Source organism: Thamnophis sirtalis, unplaced genomic scaffold (assembly GCF_051295495.1).
Source record: "Thamnophis sirtalis isolate CommonGarterSnake01/CBP01778 unplaced genomic scaffold, rThaSir2_p1.2 scaffold_3, whole genome shotgun sequence".
NCBI classification, from domain to species: domain Eukaryota; kingdom Metazoa; phylum Chordata; class Lepidosauria; order Squamata; family Natricidae; genus Thamnophis; species Thamnophis sirtalis.
Genome location: NW_028261383.1, coordinates 163,761,688 through 163,780,439, shown reverse-complemented (window position 1 = coordinate 163,780,439; position 18,752 = coordinate 163,761,688). Strand labels below are relative to the sequence as shown.

The following is an 18,752-nucleotide window of genomic DNA, read 5'->3' as shown; positions in this document are numbered from 1 at the left end:
TGTTACTTTAAGCCTAACCACAGAGACCACACTTTCGGAATGGCCTGTGCAGGCCTCTCCCAAAGCTTCTGTATGCATTTGAAGCATCAGGTAAGTAGGCTTTGTAATGAAGTATTTGATGGAATATCCATAACTTAAGTCCTGTCTGAAAGTTAATCGGTTTCAGAGTTCATGGGAAAAAATAATGTGGAATACAAACTTCAGATAATCTATTTTTAAAAAGCCAAAACTTGTTGTGTCAGATTTTAAGCAAATAAGCTGGTGTTTAAAAACAATAAAATGTGGTTGGCCTTGAAAATTATGCACTTTTGTAAGTGTAACCTTTGTGCTTGTTAAAAAGATATCAACTTTTGAGTTATTCAGGAAGAGGAATAGACTTCAGAACAGAGGCCATGTCCTAGATCAGATGTCCAGAAATGTGTGCAGTGCTTTTAAAATGGCACAGTATGTCTAATAACATCTTATACCTGTAGTACATAAATTATTTTAATTTTTAATCTCTCGGTCACTTTTTAATGTCATACTTTAAAGCCTGGCAGTCCCTGGAATTCTTGAATACTTTTTCTATCAAGGTTCATAGCTTACTGTATTTGCTGGAACTGGTGGGAGTTAAGAGGTGTATCAAAAATTTGAAAGACAGTGGATTCTTTATGCTTGAGTTATGTCAACATAGCAGGACATCTGCAGTACAAACACTGGCCATATAATTTACACAACAGTTAAACTAATGGCCTTTGAAATGTGTTACTTGCGACAAACATTTGGGCTGCAAGGACAAAAAGCTGCTAAGGAAATGTATCTGAGTGCTGCCATCTTTTGACCTGTGAATAATATGCATAGGGAAAATTTGCTATCTTCTAAGATATTGCACTGGGATCTGTGCAAGGGATGATGTTTGCCACTGTACAGTTGGGCAAACTCAACTGGATCTTTCGGAATACTTTGTCTTCAAAGTCTATTCCGCTTAAATCAAGATGCTTCAGGCTGGGGAGTGACTGGCAAACAATTAAAATAGTTTCTGGAGAAAGTTGACTGCAGTCTCTCAAACAAAGGCTCTCTAAGTTTGGCAAACCACTTAAGCAAAGAAGACCTACATCTGTCAAAGAATTGGTCCTGAGATCTAAACGCTGCAGTTGCTTCATGTGGCGCCCAATGAAGTGCATGGCTGAATCACCAACTCTACAATGGCACAAGGCAAGATGCTGAAGGTCTTTCAGATGTGGTGCTACTTCCTGGATCCCCACATCTGTTATACGATAGGCTTCTGAAAGGATGAGAGTCTTGAGAGTGCCCTGGGTGGCAATATTAAATAGATGCTGGTTGAAAAAAGCAGGGACATTCCAGATTGAAAGTTGTTGGATTTTTGGGAAAGCGCAGGGTGGGTCTGGCACTTGGAACCAAATAAAAGGGATCTCACAACGTCTCAGCTCTAGGGTAGTAAGAGAGGAGGGCATACAGCTGAACTGGAATGAACGGAGGTTTACCTCCATCAAACTCAATTGGTGGAGTTTGGGACATTGTTTGCCCAAAGCCTGAAGCAGTGCTGAGGTAAGTATTTCTTGTTTTCGAAAGGAGTGGAGAGATCCCCGTAGCTTCAGAGTCTGCAAGTTGCCTTGGAAATAGTTCCGTAGAAGATGCCATAAGATCTTGGAGGAAAGCTAAATGGAAAGGAAAAACAATAGAATTGGCAACTAGGTAAAAAAATATTGGAATGCATATAATTACTAAAAATTATAACTGGCACAGAAACAAATCTAATTTCCAAGCCTATGCCCACACCCCAGGTATGAAACAGCTCACTGAATCTTATTTCTAAAATAGATGAATAAAATAAGATTAGGCTAGACGGCACTCAAATGTTTCGTCTCAACCAGAGGTGTCAAACTCATTGTTGTCATGGCGGTGTCAAGTGATGTATTAGGCCTTTTTCCTCCTTTGCTAAACCAGGAGTAGCTAGTGCATGACGCATCCGACCCGCGGCCCAGGAGTTTGAGAGCCCTGGTCTAAACCTTAAAAAGTTTTTATAACTTTTAAAATGAATATGGGTTTTGAGGAATTGTAGTTTATCCGTGGAGTCCTTGGTGCTCTCTGAGCTTGCTTATTTTCTCACAGACGTTTCATTACCCAAACGAGATAACATCATCACTGCTAGTAAGGAGCGCAGTTTGCTGTCATTTTATATTCTGGTGGCCTGCCCTGCCAATGTTGCCACCAGAATATAAACTGACTGCCTTTCCCAAAACATCTACCTCCTATGTTCAGAATTACTTGTTTGGTTAAGTTTATATAGCTGCCCTTCTCACATATGCGACTATAGGCTAGGCATTTCTGACCCTGTAAGAAGAGAGGTCCACGTGTCGCCACAACGAATTGTCCCGCACCAAACGATGCCACCGTTTGCAGACTCTGCAGAAAGAAAGGCTTGTTAGCAAACATGCTCATCATCTCCCCTAAACGAATTGACCAAGACGGCTTCTTTCCTCCCCCCTCCCCCCCAGGCATTCCTACATGGATGTCATGGGAATTAACAATATTAATAATAATAATTCTTTAGTCAGCACACAACGCATGTACAATGAGTTTGGTTGAACTCCCTCTGTGCATCCTCCCCCCCAACGCAATACAACTCACAGTGAAGACAAAAGAAAAGAAATAAATAAAAATATCCCATACCCAATAAATCATATTAACAAACACCCAGTCCCATTATACCAGTGTGAACATGTTACATGCTGCGCCGGCCCTGCAAGTCCATCATACTTAGTTTATGATGTTATTTCGCATTCAGGTGTCTGATGGATAAAAACTTCTGTTATCTGCCCTTTGCGCAAAACGTTTCCGTCGATCCGTTATTTCGCATTGTGACGAGTTTAGGTCTCGCGCCACAGGCACAGCAAGCGGATGAAGCCACCAATCGGAGTTTAAGCAAACGCTACGCAGGCGGCCGAACCTATCCCGAAAACAGGGACGCCGGACAGAGACGTTGACGTTGGGAGGAGGAGGGGGGAGGGTAGTTTCCATGGAAATGGAGAACGCGAGGCGGAGCCGACTATTACCTCGCCACGCCCACTCGGTCACGCAGCGGCAGCCAGACCAGGATCTGGAGCAGAAGCGAGTCCGGCAGAGAGGAAAGAGTCGGAAGGGATAGCGCGGCCATCATCTTTCACAGCGTATCTTCCTGCGGTATAAAAGAGCGGCAACTGTTGGCGGAAGTGGCTTGTAGAGCTTCCGTTTTCCCGAGTGACCCCGCACTTCCGGGTTGGCGAGCCTGGATTGTTGTTGTTTTTTTTGTGGCGAGAAGTCTCCATATTCCGCTGAGAGGTTGCGGCGTCTCGGCTTTCTCGGTCTGAAGGAAGCCTCCTCCGCGGTGAGAGGGGCTCTTGCGGGGGGAGGCGTATTTCGAGTCGCGTTGGTGGTTGGGCCTGGTGGCTGAGGGCGGTTGTGAGAATCGGGGAATTATATCTTCCCACCTGTCCACGCCTCAGAGATTAGGCACTGGGGCTTCGTTAGGCTTCTGCGTCTTGTTAGTACACGGAGGCCTCCTAATGCAGTTGCAGAGGGGGAGTTTTAAGATGTATACAGCATGCCGTATTTAGCAGTTTATCAACCTTAGCTGCTTGAAGGTGCTGAGGAATTCTGGGATTTGAAGTTCACACATCTTCAAGCAGCCAGGGGCTGAGAGACAATGGCCATTAAGCTGGAGAACTCCCTTTCCTCCGCTTAAAATAGATTTTCAACTATATTCGGTGCTTATATCAGACTGCCGGATTACTTTTTTTTTTTGACACTGATTATTTTGTTTAGCTTTCTAGCAGAGCCGAACGTGAAAGCCGCGATCAAGATGATTGAAGTAGTTTGCAACGATCGGCTGGGCAAGAAAGTTAGAGTGAAGTGCAAGTATCCGAGACCAAAGAAGCCGCTTTGGGATAGCAATTATTACCCCCCCCCTCCCGTTTTTGTTTAGCTCATCTTTTTGGCTGTAAAATGGCAAGAAAGGGATTCTAAATAGAAAATACTGATTATGGAAACCACAACAAAATTCAGTGTGAATGTGGCTTAGATGTTTCTCGATTTTGCTTCTCTCTGATGTTATACAATATATACAGTGGATACAAAAAGTGCAACCACATTATTGTAAGTTCCCCCCCTAAAGATTTATCTTTGTCTGATTTTTTTTACATCTCAAAAACTTGGCATTTAAACAGGTGTGTAGACTTTTTATGTCCACTGTATTTCCCCAGACAATCGCAGAAATAGGGATCTGTTGCTTTGAAACCTTTTTCACTACATAACCATAGGATGAGATGAAAATCTTAGGAATCTCCAAATTGGAGATGAAAATTTTGTGCTAGGAGTAGAAATTGAGGGAGAGTGAAGAATTTTTCATGATTGCTCTTTCTTTGGTGACTAATTGATTAGCAACCATTCAAAGTTACAATGAACTCTGAAAAAGGTTCTTATGACCTGCATTCAAGGTTCCAACAGCTACCCCCCCCCACCCCCAGTCATATGACAGTAGTTTGGATGCTGGGTATCTGGCCCACATTTATGGCTGTTTGCAGCATCTTGTGGTCACATGACCATAATTAACAAAGTTTTTGGTGGAAACTGGCATTAACTTCCAGTTTCCAGCAAAAATACCCCATAGCAAACCATGGGTTTGCTTAATAACTGCAAAAAAGGTCATAAAATCAGGTGTGGTAATGTGATGACCCATTTAACAACTATCACAACTTATAAACAGAATTGCAGGCTCTATTATGGTCATAAGTTGAGAATTAACTATATTAAAAATATTTTGCTTAAGCAGTTGCTGAAAGCATTGTGTAGCTTCAGTGCTTCTTCAACTCAAGGAAGGAGAATGCTATCCATCATTTTTAATAATAGGTTCACATTTAGGGGTTGACATAAAGTTGGATGTTCTTAATCCAGGGACTGTTTATAATAAATTCATGCAGATATATTTGTGCATAGATTTGAAAGTGCAAAAAATAGTCCTTTAGTTATCTGCATTGAGCAATGTACAGTATATCTGCATCCATCCCCCATTTTACACTGTACAAGAGATTCAATTGTTTCTGATAAGTTATGCATAACAAATAGCTTATTTAGTGCTAGGCCCTATTTTCTCATTCATTTCTTTAACCAATATTACTGCTCAGCACTGATGATTGCATCAGAGACCTTAAGAAGCTTATTGCTGCCCAGACTGGTACTCGCTGGGACAAGATAGTTCTGAAGAAGTGGTAAGTAGGCTCTCCAACTTACTCATAACATGCTTTGAATATAACTCCTCAGGTGATCAGTCAATCAGATGTTAAATTGGATTTGGCATCTTTATCTACCCATCAAATCCTTTCCAAAGACCTGATAGGCAGATATTGTTGTCCCATGGTGCTAAAAATTATTGTCGCGGAGTGTAAACTGTTCAAGTAAAGTTCCTTTTTGCAATTGACAGTGATTTTGACATACACCTTTTTATACATAACTTAAAGCAACAAAGATACGTAACTCTTCTGCCTCTTATTTTCCCCACAACTTTGTGAGGTTAGTTGGGATAAAAAAAGTTACTGCCCCAAAGTCACTTAATCTGGTTTTTTTATGTCTAAAACAGGACTACAATTCCTTAAGCTCCTTAAGTACCTTAAGCTCTACTCCACACTGGGTCTGTATGTATATCTTAAAAACTGGGTAGTAATCAACCACTAATGTCAAAAGAGAAAGAACACTAAGATTTCCAATTATATCCTCTGCTGATAATTTCATTTCATAATTTAGTCACAACAAAGAGAAGTTTCTCTACTTAAAAGGAAGAGAAAGAATATCTCAAATTCATTTCATAGAAATTTACTTACCACTGTTGTTTATTTCCAACTGGTTCTGATTGACCTCCCAAAACTACTTACAACCTGGTTTTGAAGTTATGGCTGCCCCCTGTAATCACATGAACAAAATTCTGGCACTTGGCAATAGCAATAGCACTTAGACTTATATATCGCTTCACAGTGCTTTACAGCCCTCTCTAAGTGATTAACAGAGTCAACATATTGCCTCTAACAATCTGGGTCCTCATGAATATGGTCTGGAAGGTACATGTGGCCCCCTTGGGCTCCATTTTCACTGGCACAGGGCTAGCAAAACAAACTAAAAGCAAAACAATAGGAGCAATGCTTCCCCGTTTGCATTTGAGCATACAAGAAGGGACAGGAAAGGAGAAAGGGAAAGAGGAAAGACAAAGAAAGGAAGGGAAGATGGAAAGAGAGCAAGGAAGGGAAAATAAGGAAAGGGGGGAAGGAAGAATGAAGAGGAAAGGAAAAGGAAGGAAGGAAGATTAGAGGGAGGGAGGGTCTGAGGGAAGTTCTGCCTTAGCACTTGGCCACCACAGATAGCCCCGACATGAGTGACGTCGAGCTGGCCACGCCCATCTTGGCCACGCTTATCCTGGGTCCTCAAGGTCAAACACAACCCTGATGTGGCCCTCAATGAAATCGAGTTTGACACCCCTGCTGTAGATCTTCTCGAAGCAGCTATTGTGCTGTGCGGCTTTCCTACACAGTGGAGGCCACATGGCTTTGTCCTGAAAATGGGCGCCAATTGTGGAACAGCTACACTTAATTGGGGCTGTTCCAAAATCCTGTCTGCTTCTGAGATGGAGCCACGCCACTTCCACTGCATAGGAAGGCCACACACTGAAGTAACTGCTTCCACAGTAAAAGGCAAGTGGCTGATAAGTCACGGGACGTGGGAAAGAGGATGTGGGAACCAGCAGGGTGGGAAGCAAGCCCAAGACCGATGGAGCAAGAAAGCAGGCCAAAGGTTTGGAGGGACCCAGAGCGGCAGGAAACTGAGCCTGGGGCGCCTTGGACAGGCCACTCATGAGCTGGGCCTCTTCTAGGTTTCTTAGGGCTTATATACCTGCTCTGCTTATTGAGCACACCAGCAAAAGCATGGATGGAGTCGTTAAGCAACACAATAATGTGATGCCTGGCTTAATAACTCCCATTACAATGGTAGGTCAAGGACTATCTGTATCTTACAGTTTAGGAAGAAGCCACTGCAGTCTGTAACTGATGAAAATGGAATAAATTGTAACAAAGATTCATGCTTGAAAGAGAAACCTTGAATTGTGACTAACAGCAGACTGATAATCTGTATAAGTATTTAAGTTGATACAATTTGATGGATGAGTTTTTACTTTGGAATGGAACAAACTTGTGATGGTTCCCACAGTGCCAGCTGTTTAATGCTGATTGGCCCTTCATTTTATTATTGTGATTGTTTATACGGGCAGTCTTCAATTTATAACCAGGCACTAACTGGCTGTTCAGTTATAATGAACTTACCTTATTTACATACGACCAAGATTTGAAGTCATGGGGGTTCTCTCCCCTCCTGCACGCTTACATGAATGAACGGCCACTATGAAAAGGTCATAAAATCAGGTCTGTTTTATGATGATGATGATCACAACTTAAGTTGAGGCCTGATAGTATTTGATTGTGATAATTATTGACTTATTGTTACTGAACTGTGTAAAAGCTACAGTTATTTTTATAGTTATATTTATATATATATATATTATAGGTATACAATTTTCAAGGACCACGTGATGCTGGCAGACTGTATCCTTTAAAAGATTGACAGTAGAAAAAGAAAATGTGACATTTTAACCTTTCTTTAAAATTACTTGCATGGCTTGTTATTTTTTGGGGAGGCATTTAAGTTTTAGTCAACTACCAAATCATCAATTGATTGTATCTCCTTTTAGATATTTCAGACATTTTAACATGCTTATATATAGTATCTATGTTTTCCACATAATATTTTGATGCTGAAATACTCCAAACTCAGAATGTCTTGTTCAATCGTCAAAACATTTACAACATCAAAACATCCATTTCAAGTATATTGAAAGTGTTTCTGCAAATTGACTTTTATCTTTGTTCTGAGGTTGAACCACCTTGGATATATGCAGAACAGCCTATTGTAAGATCAGAATGTTTCGGTGTCAAAATTAAAGATACCCTGAACTGTTTTGAGCACTAAATTTTGAAAATAAGGCATTTTTTAAACGTGTGAAACAGCTCTCTTCCAAACATAAACAACTTCTAAAATGTTCAAAATGAGAAATGGCATGAAGCATACTCAACAGTTTAAATTGAAAATTAAGGCTTTCTAGACTTCTACCTTTCCCATTTCCCAAGCCTTTTCCATTCAGTATGTTTCCTTTATGACCCCAGAATTCTCAGCAATATAAATCTTTCCAGTTCTATCAAGCCTTTAAGACATAAATTGTTTGAAGGACTCAATTTTTTGGTCATTTTTAGGAATTGTGTACCCTGTTGCTTGATCCCTACACTATTCTGTTTTTCTGTCTTCTTGAGCTTTGAAAGAAATGGAAATTATAGGTCTTGATACTAATTGACAAGCACACTAACGTTCTTTGTCTCAAGAAAATAGAATTGGGCTTTAAATCCTGAATAACTGGGGGAGGCCAGATATTTGGGGCATTATAAAAATATATATGGTCATATTATATACATACATACATACATACATACATACATAGATAGATAGATAGATAGATAGATAGATGATAGATAGATAGATAGATAGATAGATAGATTGATTATATATATATATATATATATATATATATATATATATATATATGTGTGTGTGTGTGTGTGTGTGTGTGTGTGTGTTTGCATAAACAGTATTGACAGTATTTCCAAAGGAGTCACTTTGGCACGATGTTATTTTCAAAGGCTAAGCCTATTTTTAACTTGTATTTGTTAATATTTTCTTGTAAAAATTAACCTTAACTCCTTACTTTCAGATGAAATCCATGATGGCATGAACCTGGAACTGTATTATCAGTAGTGTTTGGTCATAACAAGTGATATTTTTGCTCTTTTTCCTTGTTCTGAATTTTCAGTTTATAGATGGGTTACTTTGTGGTTTGACATTGTCAGGAATATTTTATCCTTGATGGCAATAAATCAGGAAACCTGTATTCAAACCTTGTTTTATGTATTTGTATTGAATAAATGTGATTGACACATGTGCTCAATGTTTCTTTAAAAAATATTAACCATGGTGTTAGTGAATGTGACTTTAAAAACACAGCTGTCAGGAGATAAGCAAGAAAGTGCCCCCCCCATACAGTTTCACTTAGCTGATAGCTAATCTTGAAAAATATTTAAACTTGCCAGAATTTGCCATCACTTGCATTAAACATGACCTCCACATTTAGTGTTGTCATGTTACTGAATATTGTTCATTCAATTATTATCCAAGGGTGCAGAATTCTTGGACAGATTCAGTAAACGTATACTGGTAGTTGTTGTTGAGACAGTCTGTCTTCTAGGTAATTCAATCATTTCCCCTTCAAATCAGCTAAAGGTATTCTCCTTAATCCTGATATGTGACAGATCAAACAACCTATGTAACTAATTGCCAGGCAAAAGAAGGCTGAACTAAAATCAATTTTGTAGCATGAATTCCTGGCTCAAGTGTTAAGCATGTGGCTAAGAAAAATGTGTTTCCCCATTATCTGGAAATTAGGTGAATTTCACAAGAGATAATTAAAACCAGTCTTAAGAAAAGTCTAAACATAACTTTTTATCTTTAGTAGTTACAGCAAAAACGGTATTGAAAAGAATTCTAAAATTCTCCTAAGATCACAGCTGAAGTTGAACTTAAACTTTTAGGCAGAAAATAAATATTGGTCTGCCCCTAATTTAGAGGACTTCTGCTATAGGTACTAAGCTGAATAAACCACACAATTTACTGTGTACGATGAGTATAAATGCCAGAAATAGTAATGAGAAGAAAGAAACCAGTGCTAAATGTTGATTATCCTTTTAAAAAATAGCCATTTTTTTCTGATAATCTCCTCAGTCTCCACTCTTTTACTCCTCCCCCTTACAGTTTTTTGAAGATTCATCAGTTAATTCTGAGGCTGTTGTGAGGCGGAAGACACCGTTTCTTTTCTCAGTTCTATCCCCATTTTTTTTGCTCATTTTTCCTCGATTTCTGCTGGTTTTTCAAAAGAACAAAGGCTCTTTAATATGGAAAGGGGTGGGGGGTTGGAGGGAATCTTTCTTTGCTATTGGTTCCAGGATATATAACTATCTCTTGTGTAGATATATTTTGGGGAAGTTTGAATTCTGGCTGAAATTGTGGTCTTGTAAAAGTAGACTAGCTGCTCACCAATATCTTATTACATTTAATAGGAGAGGGCAGTGCCAGTTTAAAGTCGTGCTTTAGGTCTGTTATGGGGGAGAATCTACTTTGGTTTCTGTTGTATGTGATGATCTTAGCAAAGGAGAATTAGGAATGCAATTCTGTTCTCTTTGACTTTGGGGGCATTGGATCGTATCTTTCACCATCTTTGAACAAGGTGTTGCATTGCATATATTGTATCCAGTGATTTGGCTGGTTGTTTCTAGAAATAAAGATTAGAGAAACCATGGCCCATTGGGTCATTTCTGTGAGACTTCTTTATCTAAACCAATATAGAATAGCCATGGGTAGGCAAAAAAGCAATGGAAGTGGAATGAATTCCAACTTCCTGCCAGCTGCCCCATTGACTTTGCTTGTGGGATGTTGACAGGAGCATCAGAAATCGCAATAATGTGACTGGCTGGAGTGTGATGCTGCAGTGGCCACAACTTTGCCAATACAAATGGTGTGAAGATCCTTGAAATTTCAATCCCACTGGAATAACAGGTCCTGGATTTTGGATGCATTTTTAAGTTAGCCTACTTGAGATATCTTAGTTCAAAAATGTTGTCCGATAATGCATGGTTTTGCCCAATTGAAGATTATAAACAGATAGGAGAGTTTTAGTAGCATAAATAGATGAAGATTTTTGCGCTTTGGCAGTACTCATGGTCCCATTTAACATATAATGAAGCTACTAGGAGGCAATAAATGTGAACTGAGTTGTCATCAAGATAGAGATGACAAAACCTTATCTCATTTTTCATTCTGTACATTATATAGCAGCAGATATGTATACATAGAAAAGGTAGTGCATTAGAGAGGACTCTATAAGTGTAGAATGTCTCCTTGGGAAGTTGTATATTGTATCTATATTGCATTTCCAGCATCTGGCTAAATCATTCATTTCCTAGGCAGTATAAAATTTGATAATCTGGGACTTCAGGTGGAGGCATGACAGAATGGAGTTGAAGACTGAAGAACCGACAAGTAAAGGTTCTTTGGAACGTCCCTAAATAAGGATATGATAGGACAGGGGTGTCAAACTGGTGGCCCATGGGCCAGATGCGTCATGTGCAGGCCACGCTCCCCCAGCTCCGCAAAGACAAAAACATTTCAATACGTCATGTGACGCAATTGAGTTTGACACCTGAGGGATAGGAGATCACCTACATATGCTTTGGATGGTTGTTCCTTTTGAGGAGACTGCAGGATAACAGTCTCCCATGGGACTGAAAGCCAGGAAATGAAGGAACCAGCCATCTTGCTCACAAATGTGGTAGAGTTTTTAAAAGGCACCGAATTCGTTATCCTTACTTTCTAATTATCTTCAATGATTGCATATTTACTATTTTAGTAGATATATTCAAAATGAAAAGTTTGGGAAACCACTGGTGAGTTTACTTTCCCCCTTCAACAATTTTTTTTACTATGTTAATAAAATTAAAGAATTGGAAATAAGCAGCAAAAGGTTAAATAAGTTTGATCGAAGAAAGGTATAAACAAATTAAGGTCCAGACAGCTTTGGGATTTGGGCTTTTACTATAAGATTTTGAATAATTAAATAAAACACCATCTCACTGGAACCAGAATGTTTTTGCCTTTCTTAATTCAAAATAAGAACTTTAGCTTTATGAATTAAAATTGGATATTAGGTCTAAAAATTCCAGGCAGAAAAAGAAAAAAAAGTATAAACTCTGTTCTTCAATTAATGTGGGAATTTCTAAAATGACACAAAATACTTTAACATTAGAAATAATTCATATTTTTTTTCAAAAATTGGGCCAAATATTAGTAGCTAAAGTTTTCAGAAATGTCAGCAATAATGTCTGCTGCTGTGGCTAGACTTATGTCCAAAAAATGCAGAAATAATAGAACCCGTAATGGTGTGGATTATAAGATAGATAATTACAAATGAGAAGCCAGGGAAGTGATCCTGATAAGGACTTTTTACTGGATATCCAGAAGCTGATTAAAGCTTTGAAAATCAAAGTGGAAATACAAATAACAAATCAAGACAATGACTTGGATAATGACTTTTTATTGTATTTAAAAACGAGATTTACTAAAGCCTTGAAGAAGCCTCTGTGATGGGAAGAAGGAAGAAAAATTGAAGAGGCCAAATCTTATGACAACGTCTGAATGAATTAAGGAATAAGATTGTTTAAAAAAAAAGGAAGGAATACGAAGTTAGTTTTCTAACATAACACCAGGACTGAAAAGTTGATGATTCATGAATTTACATATAGCTAAGAGATGGGTTATGGGAACACTAGATACTTATTTGTAATCTTACAGGGGATAAAGAGTTATCAAATATGTTTTTATTTTTGATAAAGGTTGGAAGTTACTTTGCAGGTTTTTAAAAATCGTTTTCTTTCTTTGCATTTTTATAGTTTCATTTTTCTGAGTTTAATTTGTATTTGCTTTTATTACTGTAACTACAATATTTAATAAATATAAATTTAAAAAACATTTGACAACCTGGTTTTAATTTTTGATGCATTCATTATATTGGGATAGTGATTTCATATATGATTGTATATATTTTATTTCTTTTTTAATAGCTTAGATTATAACCATAAAACTAATTACTGGGTTAAAAAATACCCAATAATGTAGTACATGCACAAAAATTAATTAATGAAACTGCAAAAAGGATATTTACATCTACCTAAACATGATAATATTAGTCATTTAGTATATTTCCCATCTTTAAATGGGAATTGCTTAGAAAAACTAAATTTTGGATTTATCAATACATATTCTAATATATACTTAAGGAACATTCTTATTGATTACAGGGGAATGATATACTGCATATATAGGTATGTGGTTATTGGTGGGACTGACAACTAAGCATATATCATGTATATATGGGTGGTATATCTGTAGCATGGACATACACACAGAATTATGAGTGTCTTAAAGTAACTTTAAAACAAAAAATTGAAACAATGCAACACAATCACAACAAATACACAATAACCTATAAACATGGAGAGTCATTGGAAGTCAGAAAAATAAACTATAGCATAGCATGGTCTTTTCAACAAAATATCGTATAAATTAAAAGCATTTATGAATTGTTTGAATCAATTTATATGGCTACTTATTTCAAAATAGTAACCTCGGGTGACTAATATAGAGTTACTGAACAATGAGATATATACCTAATGACAACTGAAGAAAATGTAAATCAGCAGATGACATATCAATCTCACAGATCATGGTAATCTTCTAACCCCATAGCAATGTTTTAAAAGCTTTTATGAAATGCCAGCAGTGTTAGGGCCAAACTGGATCTTGGAAGGGCAGGATGTTCCATAGGGCACACTCTGTGATAGAAAAGCCTTCTAGGCCTTGCCAAATGACATTTTTTGATAGATGGAATCTATTTTTCAAGTATTCGAGCAAGGAAATTTTTTGTGAGCCTCTCCTAGGAACAAGCTACTTTGGCAGCAACAGTCCAGATCCATTTATTTAGCCTCTAGAACATTTCTCCCCATCTATCCTGGTGTTAATAATCAGTACCAGTATACTTATATTTTAGGGACAAAAGACAGAACAGTTTGCCCTTTAAATTCCACAAAAATAAAAAGACTTATAATTAAGCTTGACAAGGGCTATGAATATTTTCTGTATATTTCTATATTCTAACGTATTTATTGGTGAGTTATTGACAGCAGTAAAATAATTTAGAATTAGGATTCATCATAGTAATATATGGAGTTCTGCAGAAAAGAGAAATCCATTACATTCCTTAGTAAAGAGCTTGTTCAGAGTACAATGTTCCCTTCCTTAGCCTCCAGTTAAGTTTCCAATCCTGTTTACACATTCTCATTAGCGGTTGTCACTTATTGCTACCATCCTGCGATCTACTGTAATTTACAAAATGTTATAATAAAAATATAACAGGAGAAATGTGTACCTATGGTGGCAAAAAAATCAGGAGTCTGTTGGTACCTTTTTTTTACCATCAAATTTTAGGTAGTTGGAAAATGTCAGGCTCAGCCCAAGAACTGACATAGAACAATCCAGCCAAAGTTCAGGTCTTTATTTACTTGCACTATATAGAGAGAATCTTGTCTATACTGCTCTAAACCCTAACAAATACACTGTGAGAAATTCTACGACTATCCCAAATATCTTCCATTTTTTTCTGATCCAAGACCAGGCTGTGTTGTCTCTTGCCTCCTCCTGTCATTGAAATGTGGTTCCTCTTCCCTGGAAAACCGCTGCTTCACTGTAGTCCATCACATCGCTTCCCCTTTCATAGCCACAACTGAGAAAAGGTGCTACAAAACTTCTTCCATTTTAATAGAATACCGTTCCATAGAATATGCAAACTAAGCAAGTTTTTGCAAAGCGGTCAAATTTGGAGTCCTCTTGTGGATTTATTTTAAGGGTAGCTTTTTTGCAATGCCTATCACCATGTTTACTAGTATGAAGATACTGAAATGGTGGATAGTTTCTTCCTTTTAGGATTAACCATCAACAGTGAAGGAACAAGCATAAAAATTGCTACAGATTAATACTTGGTAGAATAGCCGTGAAAGCCTTGGAAAAGATATTCAAATTACTGTGATTTATCTATACCTACAAAAACTAGAATGGTGCAAGCTATGGCATTTCCTGTGCACCGTATGGAAGCAAAAGTTGGACTTTGAAGAAGCAGGAGAGGAAGAGTATTGACACCTTTGAACTTGGTGTTGGAGAAGGCTCCTGAGAATATGGTGGACAGAAAAGAAAATAAATTACAGGTAGTCCTCGACTTACAACAGTTCACTCAGTGACGGTTCGAAGTTACGGCATTGAAAAAATAGACATGACTGTTTTTCAGACTTACCACCATTGTAGCATCCCCATGGTTATGTGATTTGCATTCAGATGCTTGACAACTGACTCACATTTATGACAGTTGCAGTGGTCCCTGGGTCATGTGATCACCTTTTGCAACCTTCTACAAGCAGAGTCAATGGGGAAACCAGATTCACTTAGCAACTGGGTTACTAATTTAACAACTGCAGTGATTCACTTAACAAAGGTGGCAAGAAAAATCATAAAATGGGGCAAAACTCACTTAACAAATTTCTCACTTAAGCTCAATTGTGCTCATAAATTGAGGACTGCCTGTAATGGATCATCAAACAAATCAATTCAGTGATTCGTCGCTGTGATCACCATGTTCTCCCTCAAGCACAAATGACTAGGCTCAAATTATCCTATTTTGGGCACAATAGGTGAAGGCACAGCTCTTTAGAAAAGGCTGTAATGGTGGAAGAGGTGAAAGGAAAGAGGATGTACAGCAACAAGATGAATGGACTCAGTTATAGTGGCAATGAAAGCACCATTGGAAAATTTGACAGGAATAGATCGTCATGAAGTGTACTCGTGATCCCTAGGAGTCAAAAATGACTTGATGCCACATAATTAATAATCTGCCATTTTGTGAGAGCAGCCTACTTTTGGTATCAAATGCACCTGGAATGCACTTTGGACTCCAGAATGGGAGCTAAACAAATGAATACAGGTCTACTAAAGTTCTCCCTTCTTGCACGCTCTGAAATCTGATAAAGAAAACGGTTGCCTCTATTTTACCATAATGCGAAGATACAATGAAATAAAGCAAAGGATTGAGCAAAGACACATAACATGATCTTCCAAGGGCTATTGGGCAAGACCAATTAGTTTGCAACATTTTTAACTTACCGTAATGACCTTATGATTAATTGCATATCATAAAACATGATCCACCTATAGAGACTTTTATGTCAAGAATTTGACACTTCAATATTGCAGCCCTTGGGCTAATTACCTCATTCCCCTAAGCACCCAATATTTTAGTTTGAGACCACTCAACTATGCTGTACTGGATTTAGGCAAATGATGTTATTACCCAGCTGCACAAGCAATTCTTCAGACACTCAGTTGCTGGTCATTCTTTGTGTTTCCCATTTCAGGTCTCTTGCACCCAAACCGAACTGTTTTTTAGACAACCCTGCCCAAAGTGACCAAGCATCTTAAGCATGGGCAACAATATACTCACTTTTATGTTGTCCAAGCCTATGTGTGGGAGAAGTCGAGAGACTGCATTTGTTACTGTGGGAGACTGAATTTCCTGGTGTTTTTCACAAGTAAGAATAGATAACGTTTCAGCTTCAACCACCTCCTCTTCAATTTCAGGACCACAATGGAGGCCAAAATTTATGTTGCTAAATGAGACATTTGTTAAGTGAGTTTTGCCCCATTTTATGACCTTCCTTGCCACAATTGTTAAGTGAATCAGTACACTTGTTAAATTAGTAACACCAATGTTAAACGAATCTGGATTCCACATTGACTTTGCTTGCCAGAAGGTTGCAAAAGATAAGCACCAGGACACTATCATAAATATGAGTCAATTGTCAAGCGTCTGAGTTTTGATCACATGACAATGAGGAGGTTGTAATGGTTGTAAGTGTGAAAAATGGTCATGTCACTTTTTTCAATGATGTCACTAAATGAACTGTTGTAAGTTGCGCACTATTTGTAATTTCACGGTAGAAGAGCTGAAAATGATCTTGGTTAGAGACCCAAACTGCAAATGGCTCTCTGACATTAAACATTTACTCTGACATTAAAAATTTACCCACGAAATTTACATTGACAATTGTTCCGCAGGCTGAGCCACAATGAAAGAAAATAGCCTATAAATGTAATAATAAAAAGCCTGGCATGGCTGTTTTCTGCTGCTTATGGAGGACCCAGATGCCAAGACTGGAAATAGTCACGAGGCTCAAGTAAGACTAATACTATCCTCTTACAGCACTTAAGTTTAGCACAGTTACAGTTCAGAGATTGACTTTCAAAACTGCCCGTCACTAATCTTGGAATTGGAGAAGTGAGCAACTTATCTGCCTGCATCTCTAGCTGGTATTAATGCAATGGTTCTTGATTTCGTTACAGGCAAATTCTCCTCGAGCTCGAAGTCTCAGTTTCCAGCTCAAGACTGGAGAATTTCAGGATACAATTCAAAATGGCACAGCGGTCACCAATTTAGAGAATGCAATCCGATTTGTTGATATTATGAAGATTTTCCATCTTTGCGCCTCAGGCTTCAACAGAGCCTAGCCTTTTAAAGATTCATCCTCCTTTCAATCTTCCACTGCAGCCTCCACCACCACCTCCACTGCCTCTACCAATAGTCTACGGAGATTCTCAGTCATGCAGGTCATGGTTGTCCCAAAGGTGCTTTTTCAAGAGGCAACTGGACTTTCTGGTTTTTCTTTGAAGACGTTTCGCTTCTCATCCAAGAACTTTCCTGAGCTGAAGAAGCTTCTTGGATGAGAAGCGAAACGTCTTCAAAGAAAAACCAGAATGTCCAGTTGCCTCTTGGAAAAAATAAACACCCTTGGGTTTCAATGAGGCTGAAATAGTGGACAGGTTAGATAGGCCTTCCTTCTCCGAGCGGGATTCCATCCCTTCTTTTTTTTTTCCACAAAACCCGCCAATAGGAAGGAGGCTTTCCCGCCAGAGAGGCCAATGGCAGGGGAAGAAGCGCTGGCTGTCGCGAGATAGCCCGGCGCGTGGTGCCTATTCAGCGCGCGCGGCGGTGGCGGCGTTGCCAGGAGAAGTGGGCGTGGCCCGGATCTGCGCTTGCCTGTGCTGTGAGAGGAGGAAAGATGGCGGAGGAGGAGAAGCTCCCCGCGGGCTGGGAGAAGCGCATGAGCCGCAGCTCCGGTACCGCCGCGGAGGGGAAGGGATGAGGGCTGGATCTGGGGGTGCCCCGCGGGGTGTGGGGGGTGGGGTGCGAGAAAGTTTGTACGTGCACGTCCCCGTCTGAAGCGACAATAGAAGGCCTTGACACACCGGGGGTGGTAGTGGTAGCGGTGGGGGTGGGTCAATGAGGCCTTTTTGCCTGAGGGAGTGGCGGCCTCCCCCCCCCCCCTTGGAAAAGAAGAGTTCCCGTGAAAAGACGGTTGAAGACGGGGAGGAAAATCTCCGGTATCGAACGGAGGGATTTGAATTTGGATGGAAGGCTTTCTGAGGGGGTGTTCAGTATGAGGCGTTACGTGTTAGGGCGGGCTGCATGCTGCTACGGCTCCTCGAAAAACAGCGCAGGCTTTTGAAAACGGGCATCATGTACATCGCGTTTTCCCCCCTCCCCTCCCCTTCTTTTTGTTAAATCCGTTTATCTCCGAATTCTTTTGCCCTCCCCTTTTGCTCCATTCCTCCCCCCGCCCCCGCTTTCCCCTCTTTCTCTCCATAGCTATTCATTTCTTTGACGGTGTTTTGAAAAAAATAAAACAATAAACTTCCAATTAATTTTATCATCGTTTTTTCTTATTCGTTTCAATGAAATAAGCACCCACCCCTACCTGCCCTTAAGGGATTTCCCCCCCCCCCCGTTTCATTAGGAATCTTGGTGTTTTCAGGACTTAAAAACTACAGAATTATGTAAGTGAATGTCATTTGGCACCATCCCAGTTTACATTTTCGACCCGATATTGTGAATTCAAAATAGAGTTATGTGTGCTTCTGGG

The 18,752-nt window shown here is 39.2% G+C and overlaps 3 protein-coding genes across 4 annotated transcripts in view; 2 read left to right on the top strand and 1 right to left on the bottom strand.

Moving 5' to 3' along the window:
* Positions 1-459: 459 nt before the first annotated feature.
* FBXL12 (F-box and leucine rich repeat protein 12) lies at positions 460-3,196 on the bottom strand. Of its 2 annotated transcripts, none has more exons than XM_087710665.1 (3): positions 3,057-3,196; positions 2,334-2,406; positions 460-1,658 (listed from the first exon to the last, which is right to left on the bottom strand). In XM_087710665.1, the coding sequence occupies exons 1-3, from the start codon at positions 3,158-3,160 to the stop codon at positions 858-860; spliced, it is 978 nt and encodes a 325-aa protein (XP_087566791.1). In that variant the 5' UTR covers positions 3,161-3,196; the 3' UTR covers positions 460-857. The 2 variants fall into 2 exon arrangements, 1 of the variants encoding a protein (XP_087566791.1); XR_015696067.1 differs by lacking the exon at positions 3,057-3,196 and adding an exon at positions 2,761-3,025 and having other exon boundaries at positions 1,592-1,658.
* UBL5 (ubiquitin like 5) lies at positions 3,138-9,068 on the top strand. The gene is made up of 5 exons (XM_087710666.1): positions 3,138-3,367; positions 3,805-3,897; positions 5,163-5,246; positions 7,585-7,622; positions 8,840-9,068. The coding sequence occupies exons 2-5, from the start codon at positions 3,842-3,844 to the stop codon at positions 8,881-8,883; spliced, it is 222 nt and encodes a 73-aa protein (XP_087566792.1). The 5' UTR covers positions 3,138-3,367; positions 3,805-3,841; the 3' UTR covers positions 8,884-9,068.
* Positions 9,069-17,819: 8,751 nt separating this feature from the next.
* The window catches only part of PIN1 (peptidylprolyl cis/trans isomerase, NIMA-interacting 1), a 34,267-nt gene continuing 33,334 nt past the window's right edge, over positions 17,820-18,752 (top strand). The window contains exon 1 of the mRNA XM_014068644.2: positions 17,820-17,949. Within this exon, the coding sequence (XP_013924119.1) occupies positions 17,892-17,949 (58 nt within the window). The 5' untranslated portion in view covers positions 17,820-17,891. The remainder of the gene's footprint in view (positions 17,950-18,752) is intronic.

Bases quoted from the DNA above. Each gene is read 5' to 3' on its own strand.
- UBL5 (XM_087710666.1), top strand. From the start codon at position 3,842: ATGATTGAAGTAGTTTGCAACGATCGGCTGGGCAAGAAAGTTAGAGTG. The intron at 3,898-5,162 runs GTATCCGAGACC...ATTACTGCTCAG, and splicing joins AAAGTTAGAGTGAAGTGCAA to CACTGATGATTGCATCAGAG. The intron at 5,247-7,584 runs GTAAGTAGGCTC...TATATATTATAG, and splicing joins AAGATAGTTCTGAAGAAGTG to GTATACAATTTTCAAGGACC.
- FBXL12 (XM_087710665.1), bottom strand. From the start codon at position 3,160: ATGATGGCCGCGCTATCCCTTCCGACTCTTTCCTCTCTGCCGGACTCG. The intron at 2,407-3,056 runs GTAATAGTCGGC...TTCTTTCTGCAG, and splicing joins GACCGAGTGGGCGTGGCGAG to AGTCTGCAAACGGTGGCATC. The intron at 1,659-2,333 runs GTCAGAAATGCC...CTTTCCATTTAG, and splicing joins TGGACCTCTCTTCTTACAGG to CTTTCCTCCAAGATCTTATG.